The sequence below is a fragment of the Aquila chrysaetos genome, chromosome 5 (assembly GCF_900496995.4).
Source record: "Aquila chrysaetos chrysaetos chromosome 5, bAquChr1.4, whole genome shotgun sequence".
Lineage (NCBI taxonomy): Eukaryota > Metazoa > Chordata > Aves > Accipitriformes > Accipitridae > Aquila > Aquila chrysaetos.
The window spans coordinates 64,339,621-64,362,978 of NC_044008.1; the positions used below are offsets into that span (position 1 = coordinate 64,339,621).

Sequence of the window (23,358 nt, forward strand, 5' to 3'; positions counted from 1 at the left end):
ATCTTTTTCTTCTTGCCTTGTCATCATCAGCTTATTCATTTGTTGGTCAGTTTTTACATAGAAGTCTTACTTCTTTGAAACTGTTAAGCAATGAACTTGCAAAAATTCTCATTCTTTGTCCTAAAACTTTTAACACTAATTAATACTAGAAGCAAGATGAAATTCAGGTGCACTCCACTCCTCATGGGTATCCAGTGGTTTTAAGATTTAGAATAATATTTATCAGTTTTGCTTCATCAGTACTCAGACACTTTTCCCACAAAACACTGGAAGCCCCCAATGCTGACTCAGACACCAGTCCATGAAGAATTACATCAAAACTCTCCCTCCAGCCCAATGCTATCCATTTCAAAGACAAATACAACAGTGCTGTTTTAAATCAACTACCAACTCCCAACTTTGTCTGTTTACCTAGTATTTCCCATATAGAGTGATACAAGACACAGACAGCCAGCATCTACTACATTTCCTCTACCCAGAAACCAGCCTCTGAGAAAGCTGTCAGGTCGAACTGCCACAAACAACTTTTGACAGACCAGTATTTCACTCTTGCCTCTTTTGTGTACTTCATCTAATTACTCCAAGATACTCCTGAATCTTTAGCGAAAGCCTGAGAAAGCACCTCTTCACTGTGGGGTGGGGGCATTGATGTAGACTCTATAGGTGTTCCTGCTACTTGTGAAGTTAAAATAACAAAAACTTTAAAAAAGTGGTTCTATCCCTTACTCTAAAAGATGCAAGATTTGAAAGAAATCACAACAGCCATACTTCAGTTTTGCTTGCTGACTGACTGCTAAGTACGTTAAGTTAATCATTATCAAACAAAGCATAGCAGAGGTCAGTCAAACCCCCGTCACGGTTTACCCTGCAACTTGTTTACGGTGAACCATAGCACTGAGTACCAGTGTTTCTTGCATGTCTACAGCAGACTTCATGACCACACTCATTCACTCACTCACCCCAGATAGCTCAAGCTGCTACACTGCTGCGCTCCAGCACAGACATAGCACAAGTGGCTAACCTAACACAGCATCATCAAACCCTGGAAGAATAAGCCAAGCTATGAATTGAGGCTATTTTAGAGGTCACGAATTAGGTATTTGCAACATTAGCTTGAAATTACCCACATTCCTAAAGAAAAAATTGTGACATTTGTTTTCAGAGTTGCTAGCCAGGGCTGAATCAGCATAAAAGGAGAAAACAAATAGCTGTTAGACTACGTCCTGCCCACTTAATGAAACTGTGGGTAGCTTCTCCATTACATACCAGATAGAATTTGAATTTTTTTTTTTTTTTTTTTTTAAGTCCTCATTAAGTTTGAAGAAGCTCAACCATGGTTTATGTTTTCACTGGCAGTCTTTCACTACCTTTATTAACCATCATTGAGAAGCTTTAGTAAGTCTAACTTAGAAATGAAAAGAGAGTTGCTACATTTGTGAGCAGAAGTTAATAGGTAACACATTCCTTCCCAAATAAATTAATTCAAACAGGTACAGATTTATAACAAGACTTGCAAACACCCCCAATTTATTATGCAATACCAAATTTATTTAGCCTTTTGAAACAGGCGACTGCTGTAGTTTAGGAGGCGAGCGGAGAATATGCTCCATTTGGAGAAAGACCCTCCGTTTGGAGAAAGACCAGAGAACACCGCACAGTACCAAGGGCTGATCCACATTGTGAGCAACAGCTGAAATGTACAAAGTGCCAATACATGAAGAGGAAAACAACTTTGACTGTGAAAGTGCTCCTGATGCACCACACCATCAAGCCATTGGGGCCAGCTACAACTTACGTGACTGATTTACAGTCAAAGCCAACGACTGGTTCTCACACAAGCGTTTAATGCAACTTAGCTGAAGGGCAGTAACAATCCACAAGGCAGCAACTTCTTAAACTGCTCCAGCTAGAGCTGCAAGGACTTGCTTGCTTATGCTTATTGCTCTTCAGATGACACAGATGAGCTGTTCTCAGCCTTCCTGATTTGTGGCTCCCAAAGAGCTTTCCCAGTAGAAACGAGCAGCTTCTAAATCTTATACACAGGCCGTCCCTATACTTACTTTTCAGTTTTTATTTGCACGCTGCTTAGAAGTAAGCTAATATTAGTAGTAGTTGGCAAGCCACAGGCTGGAAAAGGTTTATTTAAACTGCATTCAGCATAGCAGTGGTTTCTATTCTCCATCAAGCCTGCTTCAGTTGTTCTGTTTCCCCATGTAGTACAATTTTGCCTAGAAAAAGATTACATTGTCAACCGAAACAATGATTCAAGGAGGTCCTCTAACTGTAATATCTGCCATTTAAGCTCACTCATTTAACTTTTGTTCTTTTCCTTCCCAAACAAATAAGCAAGCACAAACCACTTAAAACTGGCTGTGAACCAATTTTGACTCTAGTGGGCTCTTCCTAAGCTGTTCCATTATGCCTGAACTCCACAAGTTTGGAAAGATCGCAAGTATGATAACAGTACATAGCTAGGCTTTCTAACTTCAACACAACGTGGTCAGTGGTTTGGCTTTTTGTTCTCAGCCACACATAGGACAGGACACAGACTATCTAGCACATCACTCCCAGTAAGGTCAGCCACACTACACGCACCAGTGATTTTAACACATCACCTAGCAATAACTAGGCTAAGAAGTTGTAAGCATTTTTCTGATAGATATTTTCTAAAACCCATAACAAGCCTTTTGATAAGTATGTTTATCTGAAAATATTTTAAGTCCCAGATTTGCTGTATAGACTTCTTATACCTCTGTTTTTCAGCACTGGAGTCGTTTTATTACTTCTTCCAATCACTGCGCACCATTAAGAAGTTCTAAAACACTTTCCCAAGAGAACATATAAAAGCCACTGTTACAGTCTCATGAGACATTTCAGGAGACAAGAGCTCATGAGCTTCCACCACTTTACATGCCAAACTGTTGAGGCTACCTTGTGAGTGTGGAAAGGTACACCACAACCAACTTCACAGGCGGTGCAATGTTCAAGATAAACATTTGTCTACAATTAAGATTGAGGGGGGGGAATGGATATCTCAAGTTAAGTGAGACAATTCAAACACTAAAATCCTTTCCTCAAAGGACCCAAGTTAATGCTACTTTCTTATATTTTAAACACAGACTTCCTTTAGGTTTGATACTGAATAGGGTTTTTGGTGGGGTTTTTTTTGTTTGTTTGTTTTTTTAAGTTCAACAATTCAGAGGACAGACGCCACTTTCCCTACCCTCTTGTGCCTAAATGACCATTAAGTTTCCAATAAACTCTATTTCTGCACAACAATTTGAAACCGCACAACACAAATCAGTCCTTCGGCTTTTAGAGAAGGATTCACAGGTATAGTCATATCTCCTTTCCTTTGGAGGGAAGATATTGACCTTCATTTCTTTAAGGTCAAAACACCTTTTACTCATATGCACTTGTGCACACACACAGGCATCTTCTTCTCCCCTTTGCTGTTTCTCTAAACATGAGCATCATATATTCCTTATGCTATTTACATGGGGGGGGAAATCCTTAAAATCCTCTTCTCTCTCTCCGTTGAGCACATAGACCTGACACAAACATTTGTGCTGGAAGTACAAAGGACTAACATTTATTTGATAGTTTCACTGTATCTGCTGATAATTAGAGTAATCCTTTCCTATTAGAAATGGTCATGAACAATCATTGTTTACAAAATGGCTTTGACTGGTGTTTTGGTTTTTTTTTTTTTTTCCCTACATAGCTTGATACTGTTTCCATCTAAAAATCTAGCGTATATTACTGTAAGGGGGGATAATATCTCCCTATGGAGAGCAGGAGGCAAACAGGAAGAGTATTTCCCCAACTACAACTCTTCTCCACCCATTTTTAGCACCTAATACCCCCTTTCTTCCAGCCTTAGTCTTCAATAAAAAAGGTATTTGAAAAACAAGGATACAAGAAAGAAGATAATCATTGTAGGAATTTTTGACCCAGTAATTGCTGTGAATTCATTCCTGAACTAAAGACAATGTTTCCCTGGGGTTTTGTGGAAAAAAACTTAACCTCATCTTTTAAATCTATTTCATTTGAGATGCTGAATGTCACCATGAACAGCTACTGCTTTAAAGAGATATGATGGCATTTTACCAGTTGCATCTTCTCAGCCACTTTAACACTTCAATGTAGTAAGAAATAATACTTATGAAAAGCACCCCAGTAAAGACTAATTAAGCTCCATGCAGTCATAATAAACTAACAGCCGTGCTACAGTTTCCAATAGTCTCATCAGCCTCTTAAAAGCCAGCTGCAGCAGATTCCTGCACCCCTATGACTCCCATGCACTGCACAGTGAGGCACACATACTAACCCATCACACCCCAAACCCTCCGGTGTTACGAAGACATAGATTATTACCATCTAACCCATGTGCACTTTTATATGCAGGTTACAAAGTAAACTTACTGATATAGCAAGATAGACCACATACAATCGGAATCAGTATCACATTCCAACAGCTGATAACACAAGGACCAAAATTAGCAGGTAAGGATGATTCCCTACAACACTTTCACAGTAGCGAGCAAATTCTTCTGCAGTTTCCTGATCCATTATCCTCAGACTTCAAGTTCCTGTATTCCTTAAATGACTTTTTGGACAAGCATAGGCTTTCAGCACCCACAATATCCTGAGGTGCAGAATACCAGAGTTTAGCTATGCTGTTAAAAAAAATTACTTCTTTTTATTGTTTTGAACATGTCATTTGTGAATTTCAAGTAACAACCCTTTGTTCTTGCATAGGAAGAGATGGGGTGGGGGGACGATCATCATTCCTTCTCCCTGTGCCACTTCAGATTTAGACTTCTGTTCTATCTGACCTGAATTACCATTTCCAGGCTGAATACAGTTTTGTTAATTTCAGTTGTTTTTTTGAATGTCTTCCTGTCATATTTCCTCTTTGCCCAAAGCAGGGAAGGCCAGATCTGCACAAAGCGCTGAAGATAAAATGTATTATAAGCCTATGGCAAAAGTGTTTCCTGGTTTGATCCCTTTTCCAGTTATTCCTTATGTTCTCTACCTGATTGATAACCACTGCTGAACACTGCCTTTAGATTTCCACAGATCTGTTTCATTCCCTACAGCTCCTACTCAAGCAGCAGCAGCTCCAACACTGCTAACAAAGTTCATTCCCCCAGTACACCACCATTGTGGAGTAGTGCACATGGAGCCTCCCATGCTATTTTAACCTCCTATACATTCTGAGGTACAGTTCTTTACATCAGGCTCTCATTTTTGCTACCCTGGATAACAATGTAAGCCAAGCATCCCCTCACAACCCCTTCTCTTCTCCAGGCAAGACATTTATAAACAAGAAGCATGAACACGATGAGTGCAGGTTCCACAGGGTTATCACAGCAATAACCCTGACAAGGGTTATTATCTGGACAAGATTGGTCAATCTTTAACCAGTTCTTTATGTATATGAAGGCTTTTCCTCATATTGCAGTTACTTAAGAGCCTCTGGTTAGGATTGTTATCAAGTTACTTTTGGAAAGCCACATAGACCATATCAGTTAGCCCTCCCTTGTCCATACAGATTCATGCACAGATCAATGCATTTGTGAGGCATGACCTCTCTTTAGAAAACCAATATGGAGTCTTTATATATGATTATATGTGTATGTATGTTCCTGCAAAGGCTAGTTTTATACTTTGGAACAGTTTCTACCAACATGTTTGACACCTAACATGAGTATACGGGTCTTCAGATTCCCAGATCTGAAAAGGAATCTCAAAGAGATGGCACCCAGTAGCTAACATCTGGGCGCTTTAGTACCAAATGTTTTGTGCCAAATGCAGCACAGTTATTATAGCACCCGGTCAGCTATCCCATCTCTGAGATTAAGAATTTAGTTTTTGCAGTTTGCTGCCATCATTTTTCTATCTACTAACCCTTCAGTTTGAGAGTGATTCCCTGATGTTTTCCTCAAAGGAACATTCCCAGCCTGAGAAATTCCCCAAACAACTTCTTAGCAGACACACATAAAGAGGCAGTCACATTTTTTCCTACTTTTTCTTCTGGGCTTTCCTTCTACACACCATCTGATGGCTTCACCATCACTCTGAAAAAGCCCTAGAATACAATAATTTTAATGCCCTGGAGTATTCAGAAAGCCATGAGCTTTTATTCACCTTGCTTTATGAAACAGCATACTACAGGTGCACAACACCTCGCAACTCTGAATCACTGAGGAACGTACACAAAGTCTGTCAGGAGTACCTCAGCAGCCAAATACCTGAAAGCATCAAGTATGGACAAGTGAAAAGAAGCTAGATACACACTGAGCTATAAATTGGCAATTGTGTTGGTGATGTGAGCCTTGGGTTATTGAAGACAAAGAGCAGAACACCACCAGCCCCTCACCACTTCTCTCCACTTGCTAAGTGATAAAAATTGCTCCTGCTTCTTGTTGCTTTCTTACCAGAGTATACCAAAGAAACTTAAGTAAAGAAGAAGGGGGAGGGAAAAGGAGCTACTGCAATTGCTAACAGTAGCAGCTATACAATAGATAACCTCTTACTTCAACACCCCAGAGGAATGCAGACATTACTGACAAAAACCAGTCATTGTGCAAAACACACAACACCTAGGAGTGCTGTCACAGTGCAATGTGCTGTCAAGATTAGGAGATATTTAAGTTTTTGTTGCACAAGCAATAATATCTTGACGTATGTCATCTGAAGGCTAAAGCCAAGCAGAAGTGAATTATCCATTTCACAACTACCTAGAAATAAATGGAGCTTAAATTAAACTAAAGCTTCAGAATAGAAGCAGGTGCTGGCTGAGTAATATGCACAAAATGATTCATCTTATGAATGATTTCATAAGTTGGATGCACTTAGTCTTGAATTCCTGTCTGTAGGCTATCACAGTCACAATTCAATTATAATGCCAGCTTGCATAGCAAGCTTTAAAATTAAAATCATCAGTTGGTCAGAGTATCAACCAAAAAAATCACGGAACTGCCTAATCTGCTGCAACACTTCACTTCAGAAGTGGGGAGAAAACAGCCAAGGCACCAAATAAACTAAGAATTCTTTATGTAACAAATGTCACTCCTGTCTCATTTTTAAATATAAAGAAAGTTACTTCTTGAAGTTACACAAAAAAAAAATTTAAGTCAACCACTTCAAGTAACACTTCTAAGCAACTAAGCCTTAAGAAAAGAGTTGTTTACTGTAAATATCATCATGCCTAATTAAGTTCATAACCTTGAGGTTGAACAGCAATAAAGAACAGGGATCCAAACACATTTTGACACAGAGAAAGACAAAAGGTTAGGAACTGTTGTCACAAGCACTAAAGTACTAAAACTTTTCCAACAGTAACAAAAAAGTTAAGAAAAAGACATGATAGTATACTATAATTTATTTCTAGAAACCAAGTTCAATTGAGTTTGTTCAATAAGTAATTGCTACTGATGTTATTCAGAGATGGTCTAGCAAGGGGCAATAATTTAAATCATGAAAATAACTTCACAGTCACTTAAGCACACAGATTTAATATCAAGAGACAGAATGGAAGAGTGAGGGGAAGGGGATGAAATATTGCACAATAGGTTCAGCTGACAGAAGCATTTATCATTTTTCTTCAAATTCAAAAGTAACAAGACAGAAGACTTTCAGCATGATGGATTTCAGTTTTTTCTACTTCATTTCTTGCTTCAAGAATCTCTTTCCCTCCACTCAGACATTAAGACCACTCTATATTACATTCCTATTGGTATACAAGCCAATCGTGATGTTAATGTTATTGTCACCTAAGTATTTATATACCACACCAGCCTGATTGGACAAAGTGAAAACACAGAAATCACAGTGTAACCTATAAATCCTTCACGTTACATTTACCAAGCAGCTATTTCTGCTTAGATTGCCATACTACACTTTGTAACTAGTTAAAAAGCTTTGGGGAATCTTTTGGTAAGTCAAGATGTAATGAAAATATCAAGAATATTAATTGCACATATATGAGGTTCTATATACTCCTCACATAATGGAGAATGCTAGTCATCACTCTCGGGCTTTTTAGTCTCAAAGCAATTTTTTCCTCTTCCATTTGAAGATAATAGACCTTTAAAGAAAAGAGTTGTCATACTTCAGTTTCAATTATTTTCTTCCATATCTTGGAGGGGGAGGGGCAAAGGTCCCCAAAGGGAGGACTTAAATCTAGATTAACTAAAAATATAGAACAATATGATGTTTTTGAGAGAAGTATTGCATCTATAGGCAGTACTGGCTTCTCCAACACCAAGTGTTCATGTATTACGCTGTTTCCGATAAACCTTCTCTGCAACAGGATTAAAGGCAGTCCTAAAATATCAGTGCTAATTTAGTGCTCATCAAGATGTCCTCAGGGAAACAGGATAAAAAGGAGAGACTAAGCATAATTATACAAGAGTAATATTAGTAGGCAAGCTGGTCTTTGGCAACAAAAAGCAAACAAGTTTTCCTTAATATTTCTTCCAAAGCACTTTTAAGAGTCAGTGAATAAACAGGCATAATAAAACAATGCCATACTTCCTCTAGAAATACAGTGGGAGAATAGGGAGGAGGGAGAAGAGAAAGCCAAGTATGGTAAAAGCACTAGAGAAAACTGTATGTTAGTGCTGCTTTCACACAATTAAGTCTCCATTGCCAGTAAAATAGTCATAGATGAACCATTAGACTTACAGAATTAGTTTTCTTAAAGAAAATCCTAGTCCCTGTCAAAACATTTTCTTCTTGCTGCTTATAACTTTTAGCAGTACAGACCACTAGCAAGTCTTGCAAATTGTATTACCAAACAGAATTAAGGTCAATGTTGTCACAGGGATTAGGATACCAATTCCTTATGACCATGTCAACTGTCCAGCAGCTGTGAAAAGCTCAGTCTTGCATTCTTTTGTGAAGCACTCCAACTCCAACCCTACGCATTTCTGCATACAATTTCTGTCTAGGGCTAAACAATTTCAATATGCCTAGAAGCCTCTGGGTTATGCGTACTTATGCTTCAACATAACATTAGGAAAATGAAGAGAAAGCACAGGAGAAATCCACTAAACTACCCATGAAGTAACACTTACCCTACTACCACACTACTTTGAAAAATAATTGCTAGGAGAGAGGGGAAATCCAGTATGTAAAGCTGAATTGCATGTTATTATCTTCTGAGGTCAAGGCACTGGGTAATGAGTCTTTTCCTGAAGAGAAATCCTGTCATAATCAAAACGCACCCAAAGCCTTGCTTGCTTTTAATGTGTTCACATTTAATCTTTACTACAAGTCCTGCAGAGGTGGCAACACTTATAAGATCCAGCAATCAACGAAGTTTGCTTTTCCTTGCAAAACTTGCCTCAAATCCCTAGTGCATCACAGCTGCACCACCACTGAACTGTTCATCTGCAACACTCAGCCATTAAAAACAATTCTGCACCTCCCTCTTTCTTGTGATAGCTTACACTAATCCAATACATCTCTCTGGAGAGTACTATTCCCTCTCCAAAATGGCAAACTGGGCTTCTTGAACATACTCTGTTTTACTGCTCTTCCCCCCACCTCTTTGTCCTCCATGTTTAACAAGCACTGAAATAGATTTTCAGCCCATTCTCTTCCCTACTAAAGGGCACAATGAGAGCTGACCTGTGAAGACTGCAGGGCTGAATGACCCCCTAAACAGGAAATTCTTCAAGGGGACAAGAACAGAGAAGCACTTCGATGACTGGCAGTTAGCAATGCTTCCAATACAACCTTTTCCTAACAGAGAGCACACTGTGAAATGTAGTGCTCCGTTTATATCGCCAGTTTAACAGAATGGAGTGTTTCCAGCAACATTTAAAGACATGGAATAACTACTAAGATGAACATGCGTCAGTTTTGCCAACCAAAAATCCTTTTGCTTTCATAATCTACAACAGAAATCTGTATTTTGTTGTTTAAGCACAAGTATTGTTTTAAACATGCAAAACTTCAGATTAGCAGAAACTTGATCTCTCATCATCTGTGCTCTGATTTAAAGGCATGAAAGCATTAAGATACTGAGTAACAGGTTACTCCCTGTACCAGATTACCAGCACAGAAAAATTGTGTTTTAAAAGATAATGTTGTTCAGAGTCACACCTCAGGTCCAGGTATCCTGTTAATCAGTGTAAGCACGTCTCACAAACACCTACAAAATTAGTAGTTTATGATTAGCTACAAGGAAAGTAAACATGGATTATACCGAACAGGCCAGAAAAATACAGCCAACCACTTTCATTGACTTAAACTAGTGGTTAAGGTACTTCTATAAAGGTATGGTCATATTATCCAAAGGAATGCATTCCTATGGTTTCAGTTTCAGTTTTTAATCATAATAATTAAACTTTAGATATCAAATATGGGAAACACAGAAGTCATTCATATCAAAAGAAATCTATGAATATGCTATAACAGCAAAATCATGACTTGCAATAGTACTGGAATAACTAATCTCCTCTACTGCTACACTCTACCATCCTGTCTCTACCTCCCAAAGCAACATGTGCACAAACGTGGACATGAACTGCAGAAAAACAGGTTTATAACTATAACTACATGTTAGTAACTTATCAGCAAAAGCATCCTAGTCAAGGATTATGCTGCAAATAAGTGCTTGCAGAGACTGCCGATGACTTAATCGGAATCACTGTGATTCGAACAGCTAGTTCGTGGTTAGAGACCTATTTCTACTAGCTAACAGTTTGACATACATTCTCTGTTTCTTTAGTTTAAGACTGAAAGTCTAGCAAAACATAAGGCATAGTTAGAAAATTAAGGAAACTTTGTGCATTATGTTAAATCTTTGGCTGGCAGGGAAAACATAGCTCTCCCTACCAAATTCTAGGCAAACTCAGTAGTTGAGCTTGTGTTGCCACTGATAGCCAGAAAACAAGTTTAATATTGTAATAATCTCCTACTGTTAAGACAAGTAGTACTTGATGTCCTAATGATTAGAAAACCTTAGTTGTTGTAATTGCAAGTTTTATTTACATGAAGACTTAAATTCATTTCCCTGAAGTGCCTGTCTCTCTGCACCAGGTCCCATCTAGAGGTTCTGTAAGCAAAGAGGGACCAGCACTGAGCAGCGTAGTCCGAGATTTCTCCTCCACTTAACACCCTTTCGACATATTCATTAGTCATTCTTATTGTGACTGATCACTGCTTCATAAGCCTATGAAAAGCCAGGGTGATTGTATAAAATCACCAATACAAATAGCAGTGAGTTTTCATACTTCAGCCAAGTGTATCTCCAGAAGTCCGTACGCCACCTTCCTCCTAAAGGAAGCAGTGTCTGTAAACACTTTCATGAGTCCATTATAAATTCAGAAGCAGCCCTGTTTTTCTCTTCCTCTGATCCAACCCAATCAGGCAAGAACAGTTGGTTTAGTAAAATATTTGCCAAGCACAAAACTGTTAATACCTGTTCTAGAGTTTTTACTTATCCTTGGCAATGCAGTTGTGAAGGCAAACCATCAACAGGAAATTCACTGGTTGATTGCAATCACTTGCTAAAATAAACAGGGAGTAGCTCCATACAGGTAAAGGGCACTAGATACACAGATTTAGTTAACCTTGAAGTTATTCCCTAATAAATTGATCCTGTTGCATAGTTTTCATCTACTCTTATTCCAATCTTTGGCTTCACTCTTTCAAATGAAAAGAATTCAGACTATCAAAATCAAAAAGAAAGCAAGCACAGAAACACACAAACAGAGATTTGATACAAAATATAAACCTCCATATATCAGTACAGAAGCAAGACAAAACTGTAACCAAACATGTACCATCGTGTAAAAATTTTTTTCATTTCATCTTCCAAAAATAGTAAAATTTGTACACATAGCAAGATCTCCAGAGATATAAATCAGTACTAGCATGGTATGTGAACAAATATATAGAGCACCTGAAGTGTGATAACTACTGACATTGACTTACTTTATTAGAGGACATTTGTCTCAAGAACTTTTCAAAACTTCTTGAGACAATTTCAAAAGATATTGAGCTTTTGGAGTGGGAAGCCCTTATCCACAAACCACTTGAAACTGCTAGGAATAAACTCCTTAAAATAATCTTAAAGTTTGCTCTATTCTTCCACACAAACTTGTTGTTAGGGGGTCCGCTGATGGGAGCTATTAGAGGCTGTTGTTCTGGTCAAGAGGCCATTGGTTTTTTGCCATAAAAACACAGCCCCAAATATCCATTGAGAAGCATGACAACTCTTGGTGGCCCCAATTTGCTGCTCTTCCATTGCTTGCCCCTGCATCACCCTGCTCAGTGGTGATGGCATAGTTTCTTCTGGGGTGAAAGAGCACTCAGCAAGCCAGCAATCTGTATTTTATTATTAAGCAGCCCTAAAGACAAAGGCACAACTGAAGAAACAAAGACTTACAGTGATTTATTTAAAGATGGGAAATGTCTTTTTAAAAAAAGATTTACATTTAAACAGTTGGTTAACCTGGTAGCAGAAACAGTGTTTTCTTAGTTTGTGTGAACTAGGTCAAATAGCTTTTAACCTACTTCCAGTACACCTATAACACGTCTATAGCAGAAAACATAGTAAGTTTTTCAGACCTGCCTCTTCATTACACACACTTTTCTAGATACAACATCCTGGTGTTCCCACTTCAGTAAAACAGCCACCTAAATATCAGCCAATATTGGATAGTATGAGCTGTGTTTCCAACATACTATGTCAGAAGTGCAATTTCACAAGTTCAACAGCATGTGTTTATTTCAACACATTTATATAATGTCAGATTCACAGTTTTCATTAGTTGTCCAGCACAGCCCTAAAGCCAAAATTTGAAGCATGTGCCCACTATAAACTTACTCTCTATTCTACTACAGACATGACCTATACCAGTTTGGAGAAAAAAAATAAATAATTAAAAAAATCTTAAAAGGTTAAGCATTTCCCTGACCTCTTTTTGAACTGAAACATACTATTGTTTCATTGTCACTTCAGATTATTCGTCAGCTGCCAAAACACCAACATTTTTATAGAATTAGAGAGACAAGTCATTAACATACTTTAGTTTTCCCTTTTCAATCACAATTTTTCATTCTTACTTCATTCAAAGCCAGTGCACTAACATCTTTTGACATGAATCTTCTCTCTTCTTTTTTTAAGAAAAAAGTGTTTCTACTACAACTTTCAGTGCCACCAGCTGGCCCAGTAAACTTCCTATTAGTGTTAGTTTGCTTCTGTGCCTCAGTAAGTCAGACAAATATGCCGACAAAGGTCAACCTCCAAGTTATTTCTACTCTGAAAGTTTAAGGTTCCAGATAAGAAAGCTTTTTTCCCCCTTCAAGTACTAGAAAATATTCTGATCGTGTTAGAAGTTACTATATAGCTGGATAATGAAGCTCCTAAGTTTTAGGTACATTACAAAGAGTTGTCAACTAACTGTTAAGTAACATTTAACTAATTCTTACCTTGTAGCATGCATCTATATGCAGATTCAGATATTGCATAAATGTGCGGTGGCATTTCATGGCGCTTCTTCCCTCTGTACATCTCGATAATGTTTTCTGAATAGATCGGGAGGTTCTTGTAAGGATTTATAACTACGCAGAACAGCCCTGAATAGGTCTTAAAAAAAGAAACAACATTTCTGTTAGTAAGCAGTATTGAAATAGAGCCATAAAGAGCAGAAAAGTTTTTTCACAGGTTCTATGCTATTTTTTTTTTTAGAACAAAATTGAGGTCCTTTTTCTTGAGCAACTCAAAGTACATGTATATTCAAATTATTGGTTTCTAGTTCTCTTAAAAGGCTCTTTAATTACCTGCATAAAAAGTAATTTAAAGATAATAAATGGGAGTAAACATGAAGTGAAGCATCTGATCTCTTTCCCACAGATATTTAAATCTTCCATTTGCCAAGTTACAGGATTTATAGACATCTTTTGATGTTCAACTCCTTCAGCAAAATGTGCATTCAAAGTTATTTTCTCATTTTTGAAGGAACTGATTGTCTCGATTAGTCTATTAAATAATTTGGAAAAGGAAAAAGCCTATTTCCAACCACCACTATTTCTGCTATCCTACTATTTTTTTCGTATTTGTATGTCTTTCCTGCCCATCAGCCTCTCAATCCCAAAGCAGTCTCCTCCTGGAGAGGTCATTCCCTCCACTGTCCCACCCCAGCTGATGGATAGCCTGGCAGCTGGCACTGCAGACGCCATTTCATACTCTGCTTTTAGAGTTGATACTGAACAGAAGTTATCAGGACTACTATAACATCAAGAAACTCAAGAACAAATTTTACATTGCTTATTTCATTGACTTTTATTGAGGCATTTCTGTTTAGTCAAAAAACGCCAGAAGTTTTACAAAATTGAGCACACATTGCAAACAACACATACAGGTCCACATTTCCCTATAAGTGAAATATCAAAGAGTACTTCAGAACAGTGCAATCTCTGTTCCATAGAAGTTATTTATAAGGAAGTTATCATAAAAATATATATGAAAGAAAAACGTATACAGTCATCCACTGATACTTTGTTATCTGGGAGGGACAGATGAGCATGGTCTAGCTGTATGGACCTTACTAGTTGTCAAAAGTTAAGCTCACAGACAGGCAGTTTTGCACCATGCAAAAAACAGAGCTAATCCATGGTGTTTCCCTAAACCAAGGCAACCAGATGGCTCTTGCCTTTTCAGAATCAACGTAAAATGATGGTTTTTAAGAAAGCAAAACCTCTCCATTCACCTATATTTCATCACATGCTTTGAAAGTGTGTTCTTTTTGGTCATTAATACTATTCACACCTTTACTAGCACAGGAACATTAGCAAGATGCATCAGTTTTGACAGAAACAGGGAGTATCTTTCTGAATGTCAGGAAAGCTGTGGTTTTTACCTTTGCAGGCTGAGAGGAGACAAGGGACAGAGACAGTAAGAAGACAGCATTAACAGCTGTTAAGAGCCTGTAATATTAAGCAGGTAGCTCATTATTCTTGCAACATTTGTAGATTTAAAAAATATTTCTGCTACATTTGTATGAACAGAGTAGCTGAAATTCCTGATCTGCCATTTTTTTTTTTTTTAAATATATAAAAGACTTTATTTGGAGGAAAAGGTGCCCTATTCTTTCTACACCTCCAAGGGATTCTGGAAAGACAGACCGAAGGTGATCTCTGAATTGAGTCAGGAGCACCATTGGTAAAGAAAAAGAACTTGGTTTTATGCCAGATGTTCTGACATAAAGACATCTTATGTCCTTATGGGACAATAACCTCTCCGCTTTGGTCAGATCTGCTGGGTGATAAGTACTGCAGTGCCTTACCTAGCCAAACATCTTTGGTAATAAGGTATTTATTTCTCAAGAGAAAGGAAACAGATGTTATCACATCAACTGACCCAAGCATAAAGAACTTATCAGTCATTAACTCAACATAAGCATGGGTCTGTTGGCAAGTGGGCAGTTCCTCCCCAGCCTCATGTTCCTACCACTGTCCCTCTTGTCAGCATCAGCACCCTTGCAGCAACTTACCGAGCTGGATACTACTGAAGATAAATTTCAAAGAGAATTGGTTGGTAATAGAATCAGTTCCCTGATCAAACTCATTCATGGCCACTAGTGATACTTTAGGGGAGAGGGAAGGCAAGACAGTTATTTTAATAGCATGGTACAACTGACCAAGGAGCCAATTAATTGATAAATACTGGATCTACCTTCCTAGCCAGCCAGTTCCCTGTTGTACTCAACTGAGGTCATCCACATTCATCTATAATTACTACGGGTGACAAGAAGGCATCGAGAATTACCATAAGCCTGATTTCCACTCTAGTCTTCAAATAAAGATAACTAGAAGGAAGGCACACCTTCACCAAGCCCATCATATGATCACCAGCTCAAAAATCACCGAACAGCACCTACACTGTGTTTTTCTACTACAGCCACATCTAATGAAAAAAGACTTGTTTATTGCTGACTGCAAATGGGATCCGGTCACGAGCAAAAGAATTCACACAGCCAAAGTCCATTTCCTGATCTGTCCCAACACACCCTCTGACCAGTGTAATGGCATGAACATTTGCTTAAGCCAGCAGACCTCTTTTCTCCAGGATGATTCTGGACTCTTATCCAGCAGTAGTTCTGAGCCCAGGTCTGTTTTTCACCCACCCAGCTTCAGAGACTTGCAATTTACGTCCATGGGCTGCTGTTCTATATCTTACTGTGGATGGGAACTCTCAAAACAGTGACTGATAGTTAAGTTGTAAGGGTATGCTGTATATACTAGCTATATTACAGTCACCCTCTTTCAAGAGCAACACCTCTATTTCTCTGCAAATTAATCTAAAACTTTTATCAGTTGTTTTGGTCCTTTTATATTCACAAAGGAAAGTTGTTGGGTTTTCCCCAGTATTCATGTCTGGGGAAGGGCAGTGATAAACTGAACTGGTAAGTTAAAAAAAAAAAACCAAAAAAAACCCAAAAAAACTTAAGTGCTAGGATAAGAACAGCTACTTGAAGATTATCCTTCCCTCCTCCCCTGAGTTGCTTTGGCATCTTTTGTTTATTTCCCCCAACACAGACATGTAGTAAGTGTTATTACTGTTTAGCTACATAAAGAATTAATAATTTATAAAAACAAACTTAATCCTTCAGACCTCTATTGATGATAGTCTAGAAAGGCTTCTAGGTTAGGTATCTCCCTATGAAGTAATTGGATGGATCAGTGAACCTGGAATGATCAGAATAAGCAAAGTCCAGCTAGATGCCAACATAACTCAGCCAATCTAGAGGAAGACCAGCAAATGTCCTGGGCAAATGAAAAGGGTTAATTTAAGAAGCTCTATATTGAACAGGGCCAAATTAGAAAAATTAGAAGTTAGGAAGCACAAAATTCTACTGTTTCACCAGTGCTGGGGTTCATTTATTTGAAACTAAACCTAAAGGATAGGCTTTTATCCCTGACCATTAAGCCTGTGTCACGACATAGCTCTTCACATGCAGCACCTTGAACTCCAACATCTTGATTTCCTGCACATTTGTCACTCTGTTCACTCTCCTGCTGTTTCCCTGCAGAATTTAAAAGTCACACTGTCTTCAAAACATCACCACACTGTACAGCCTTAATTTATTCAAAGGAAGATGGAACTGAGTTCTCCCACAAGGCTCCCAGGTTTCCTGACCATCATCTATTGCAGAAAGCAACATATGAACACATTGGTGGGTTCTTTTTGTGGCTTGGTAAGCATATAAACACAAAAGGCATGCTTTTATTGAGTCAAATTTAATTGGGAGGGAAGTAAATGGTACAAAAATTTTATACAGCTATTTTATAACTGCACGTCTCACCAGACAAGTATATTACTCTAAGACAGCAGATTGGAGGTACGGGCTTTCTGCATGCAAATTGAAGACATGAACAGTACGCTGAGATTGTTTACACACCTTGAAAAGCTTCTTGGTGACCAACTATAGAAAGAATTAACAGTAATACTTGCACACCTGCCTTACAAATGGACACCCTACTTAATGAATACCACCATGTAGCTGTTAAAGATGTCCAGAGCTTTCAGACATGCCACAGGGGCAGAGTGATGTCCTCTGCCTCCTCTCTGTTCTGCAGCACTTGGACTCTGCCAAAACTGTCATATCTGAATTACAGTTAGGATCAAGCACTGAAGAGCTACAGTAACTAGCCAGTCTGGATGAAGAACCAGACTTCAATAATTTTTCAGCTGACAGAGGCAGATATATATATATTAAGAACTTAAAGGCAAATAAAGATGCTTATTCACCTTGAGATCATGGGATCAGCTGCAAACAAGCTAGTTGCTTGAAACACACACATTTCTGCTTTACCAAGGAACAGGATATAGACAGTATCAACCAACAGCTATAAGGCTGGTTGGAATGTACACTCTCTAGGCAAGGCTCCAGAGTCAAACAGTAAAGCAGTGCTCTGACAGAGGCTTCTTATACAAACTCTCCTCCAGGACACTAATTGTGGAGTTTGAATGTTTCCAGATGCTTACAAGCCTTTATCCAGTAGTATATCATTTAGTAATTTGGATTTCAGTAAGCTATCCCAGACTGCAGAGTTCAGGTTCCTGGCGCTGGCCTATTTGAAGACTACATTATATTCCTAGCAGTAAGCAACCTGAGAAAGAGGTATATGTAAGTGAACTACTGGCAAATAGAGAGTGCATTATTTCCAGGTGAAAGCACATGGGAATTTAGGCTCTAAATTTGGAGTGTGGGCTCCAAAGCAAGAAAGGTTTTCATGGCCCGTCTTCCCTTAAAACTATATGAAACCTCCACTGTGTATACACATATGGTGGTATTAGTGTCAAAAGCCTTGTACAATTCCTTAGATTAATAGCTCAGCTTTACAGTTTTTGCATCAAGGAATATGCTGTTACAACTGTTAGGTTCATTCCTCCTGCCACAACATCAAAAGGCCTTTTCAAAACATCACTTCAGAGTGCATTAGCAAGATGCAGGTAAGTTTTTCGGATTTGTAACAATCAGTTTGCATCACCTGAGTATCCAAGCTCAACATTTATCTCCAGTTCTTCAAATATAGAGAGTGACAGATTTACTCTATTACTACATAAATAATTAAGCTGATGTAAGCATCTAGACATCTCCTATTATTACCTGAAATACAAACCAGCAGTTTCTAGCCTAGAAAGCAATACCTGTTTTAAGCAGTATCCCATATACTAATGGGGTAGAGCACGTTCTCCAGATTGGTAAATTGCATCATCATAGCATTTTCTTGTCTGGTTTCACTTCCTGAGGTCACGGACATGCCTTTCACACTCCAAGACCCATTAAGTCCTCTGATCCTGGCATGGTTTTCTCCTGTACTATCTCTTCCCCCAGAATGATGCAGTTATCCAACCCTAAATTCAAGCCTTAAAGAAGGGCAGGGAGCTCTGCAGTCTACAATGGCAGAAAAGTGACGCTGTGGCCTGGAGTGGAACATGTTCTCTGCTTTGCACAGCAGCTAATCCCCAGCTACAACCCACCTCCCCTCAGGGCAGAGGCAGAGGGGCCACACAGCTGGCCCAGCACCATGGGCAGCCCTCACACCACCACCCTGAGCCCATGCTACCCAGCCAGGGCACAGTCAAAACTGGAACCCAGAAGTTATTGCAGACATCTCTGTACAAGCCCAAACTGCTAGTTTGGAGGAAGGAAAAAAAAAAAAAAAAAAAAGTCCTGTTGGCACCCAGAAGGTTGGAGTTAAGGGTGCCAACAAAGGAGAGGAACCCCCTACAGGGTAATGGGAACCTCAGCTCTGACCAAGGCTGGGGGACAAGCACCACTGACTGTTACTCAGGGCAACTAAAGAGTAAAATCTGCACATGAGGAGAATGAGAAAGGGAAGGAGCACAACACACATACAAGCTATTGAAGCACAGCCCAAACTTTAGAGGACTTGTCTATTGATATTCTCTACAACTATCACTAAAGAGAGGACGTTCACCAGTACTGTAGTTTCACATTTATAGCCTTCAGGTTATGTGTTTAAGGAGATAAAAACCAACATTGAATCAGCAGTGCAGGTTATACTCCTGCTCAGTAAGCTCACCACCTCTCAGAGAGAGACAGGCTCAGTGTCACAGCCACTCAGACAGCATGACTGCTTCAGCCACAGCAACTGTTAAGACATAAAACATGATCTCAGGTTGCACCAGGGCCAGAACAGTATTAATACCCTTTCATAAGGCTCCTGTATAGCTGCATGTTGGAGCTTGATTGCTCTACAGAAGGCTTAGAACAGGCTACCAATGCCTTCTGATGCAGGCATACAGCTTGAAGGGGTGTCTTGCAACACAGTGCATTCCACAGAGCGCTTGGAGTCCATAATCCAATTTATTGCGCCTTTTTAGGCTGCTAATCTACCATTTTTAATAGAAGCAGAGAATATGACAAGAACATGCACTTTTTCATACCTCTGCTTGCCTGAAGGCAAGGAGGGCATTGATTCACTTCCCTCAAATCCCTCTGACATTTCTAACAAAGTAAAACCCTACACAGGACTCTCTCAACTTCATCACATTTATGAGTCCTCCAGAAAATCAGAGTTAATTTAAAAACAAGTTCTTGTGTCAAAGCAGCCCTTACAATTTGAACCCCGGCATTTCTTCTGCACTATATTATTTACTAGATCCAGTGACTGGTTTGTGTTAAGGAAGAAGATGAAATTAAGTAACAAACTCTTGAGAAACAAATTTCTTACAGGTTCTTTTAATACCAGTCTTCACTACTCAGTAATGTAAAACATTCCCAACTGGACCAGCACGAAAATTAAAGCAAACAGAACACAGAAGGTTACATAATAACACAGATTGTTCTAGGTTACACTCTGGCCTCACAAGAGGCAGCAGCTTAAGAGAAGAAACAGCTTATAGACAGTTCCTCAAGTGCAGTTTTGTAAGAGCTTCTACCCACAGCAGGCTCTGGAACTGGGGACTACAGCATATTTCTCATTCTTTCCCTCTTCTGCCCCAATAAAATGGAAAGTACATAAAAAAACGAAAGTAGCACAGGGCTGCAGAGCAATTACAGAGGTAATGCTTGTAATTATCAAAAAATATCTGCTGAAGTATTTTTGGTTGCACAACAGTAAGCATGTTTTCTTCTTTACTGGTAGAAGGAAAACCCAGTAGGCATATACACAGAGAGAAATAATTAGCAGCAAGGTTCCAGGAGCTGTCAGCCTTACATAAACAGTTTCCAACCCTTTTGAAAAAGTCTTTACAAAAAAAAAGTGGAGGAGTGGGCAGGGAAGATAATGCATAGTTTAATGAGTTTGAAGGACTTTGAAGTTGAATCTAACCCTTTCCTCAATACTGCTTCACCATCTTTTTGTCCTTCCTCGAGGAACAACAAAACTAGTCATTTCTAACTTGACTTCACCTACAGCATGCACACATCTTATGCCACGTGCTCCCACCTTAAACTCTCTACCTGAGCACCCAAAACATGGGACATGGGCTCACCAACAACAGACAGGACTAGGGGAGCATCCCACATACAGTCACACCAAGGCAAGAGGCCATCTGGATACTGACATGGATTAATAGAAGTCAAGCGTTTGAGAAATTCTATTAATTCTAATCCTTTTGACTGAATGAGGTCAGGAAGCAGTTAAGTGGTAGCTGCAATGATTTATGGTTGTATCAGCAAGCTACATATAATCACAACTGTGGGCAATGGACTTCCTCCAGGAGAGCTGGGACTAGAACAGATGTGGCAACAGCAACATATTTTTTTTTTAATAGATTTTTATAAAGCCCATTGGATTTTGAATAGCTTAGTTTTTACTGTAGCTTAATGACACCCTATGTTTGAGTGAGCAATTTCTTCATCCCATCTTACTGCACTGGGTACAGGAATGGGAACTGTTGACTTCACAAGACAGACTTCTGGTCCTGTGATATCTTCTTTCAGTTTGATTATCTTTTCTAACTCGAACATTTATAGACCCATTGAGTAGACAACATGCCATTTATCCAGGAATTTTTCAGGTATTAGCCTACACTTACCAGTCAGACCATTAAAATACAGCCATCTGCAACTCAGATGTTATATTTGTCTGGAAAATCAGTAAGGTATGTCAAACCTCCATACTATTATTGTTTGCTATCCATACTATTAGTGTTTGCTAATGCACTTAACAAGAAACCCATTTTGGTTTAAAAAAATATTTCTGTTAACAAGATGAGCATAAGGTTATGTTTTTACATTCATTAATAGAGTATGTAGGAACATAAACATTTAAAGTATACTTTAATAGGGAAATGGAAGGGTTTTTCTTGCCATCAAAAGAGGTACTGACACAAAAGCAGAGTTTTAAATTGCTGGAAAAAGTGTCACCTAGCCCTGACTTATTAACAGTCATTCGCTTATTCATTCCAGTTCCAGCCATTGTCTGCAATATCAAGAACAAGTTGCTTTCCATCTAAGTAGAAATGAGGTATTTACATTCCTGATCTATGCAACTAGCTGCATTTTGAGTAACTGAAATGCTTTTAAAAAAAAGACTTAAAAATTCAAAACTCTAGGAAAGTTATATCCAGAATGCTGCCTAACAAAGCATTGAAACATTATTTAGAGTGATCAGGAACACTCCTGACCACTTTAAGAGGTATAGCAGCTCTTGCTCCAAAAAAAAAAAAAAAAAAAAAAAAAAAAAAAAAAAAAAAAAAATCTTGCCCTGAAGCGAAAAAGGACTATCAAACTGCACACTAACTAGTCACTCTCTCTTCCAAGTGCAGAGAAAACAAAATGGTAAAAAGCAACTTAAATGCTTAAAAAAAAAAAAAAAATACTGACACAGTTCTTCCCTTCAGATCAGCTATATGAGTCAAATCGGGTAGTAAACTTTGAGTAGAAGCTTAATTTTGAACATAACTGACTTGCCTATATATAAGCTTTCTGAATAGACACTGAAGCTAATACATTGTTGATATTGAAGTGCAGAGGTCAAGACAGAAAAAAACACCTCTTCCTACACCAGAAATTTCTTTGCAGCTTTCAGACCTTATCGGTAGCCGTCCACCAAAGCACCTAAGTATTTCTCCCCTCCATATTGTCAAGTGCAGCATCTGTCCTCCTAGCATCTTATTTTCAGACTAAGTTCTCATTCTTGTTTATCTCCCCTGCCACTCCCATCCCTTCCAACCAAAACCAGAGACCCATTTCAAGTGTCTCCTTTTTCCCAGGACTCCAACTGAAGGAGACAGCTATAGCTTGGACAGCCAAAGTCACTTCTTCAGCTGGGCTTCACACACACACCCCCAACAGCAAACTGACACCACAAACCTGAGCCATGAACAAAACTGCTCCTGAACCTCTAGAGCTTACAGCACAGCAGTTTAAAAATTCAAGTCAGTGATTTCCTACATTCAGGTACCATATTGGACCATGAAGAGTTTGGAAGCCGGTTCATGAGAAACCCCAAACTTCATGAAGCAGTGACATGGAGCAGTCATCTTGCCTAATTACAGCTTGACACAAATCATTACAGCAACAGTGGTCTTGAGAACCTGTTAGCATTCAAGGCTGACAGACCCTTAACTTCCACTCTTTCCAGTGGATGTCTCCATTTCATTGTCTGATTCAAAGATTATTTCGCCCCACCCCATGAAATCCTATTTTGCTGACATGACTTAAGCAGGAGCCAAAATCTAGGGCTGATATCTAGGTGCCTTCACAATGGCATTTTACATGCAGGTCTTGTAAAAATAGAGATGTTTCCTCACTCATGCTACAGACCTTGGTGACCCAAAAACCTCTGACAACTAGACTTTGAAAGCAATCCCCCCAGAAAGATACCCGGAACTCAGTTCATCATGGTATAAGG

The 23,358-nt window shown here is 38.9% G+C and overlaps 1 protein-coding gene across 4 annotated transcripts in view; it reads right to left on the reverse strand.

Annotated features, from left to right (window-relative positions):
- Positions 1-23,358, reverse strand: part of MYH10 (myosin heavy chain 10) — a 105,335-nt gene that overhangs the window by 75,113 nt on the left and 6,864 nt on the right. For all 4 annotated transcript variants that reach the window (XM_041123247.1, XM_030012963.1, XM_041123246.1 and 1 more), the window contains exon 3: positions 13,456-13,612. In XM_041123247.1, the coding sequence (XP_040979181.1) occupies positions 13,456-13,612 (157 nt within the window). The remainder of the gene's footprint in view (positions 1-13,455; positions 13,613-23,358) is intronic.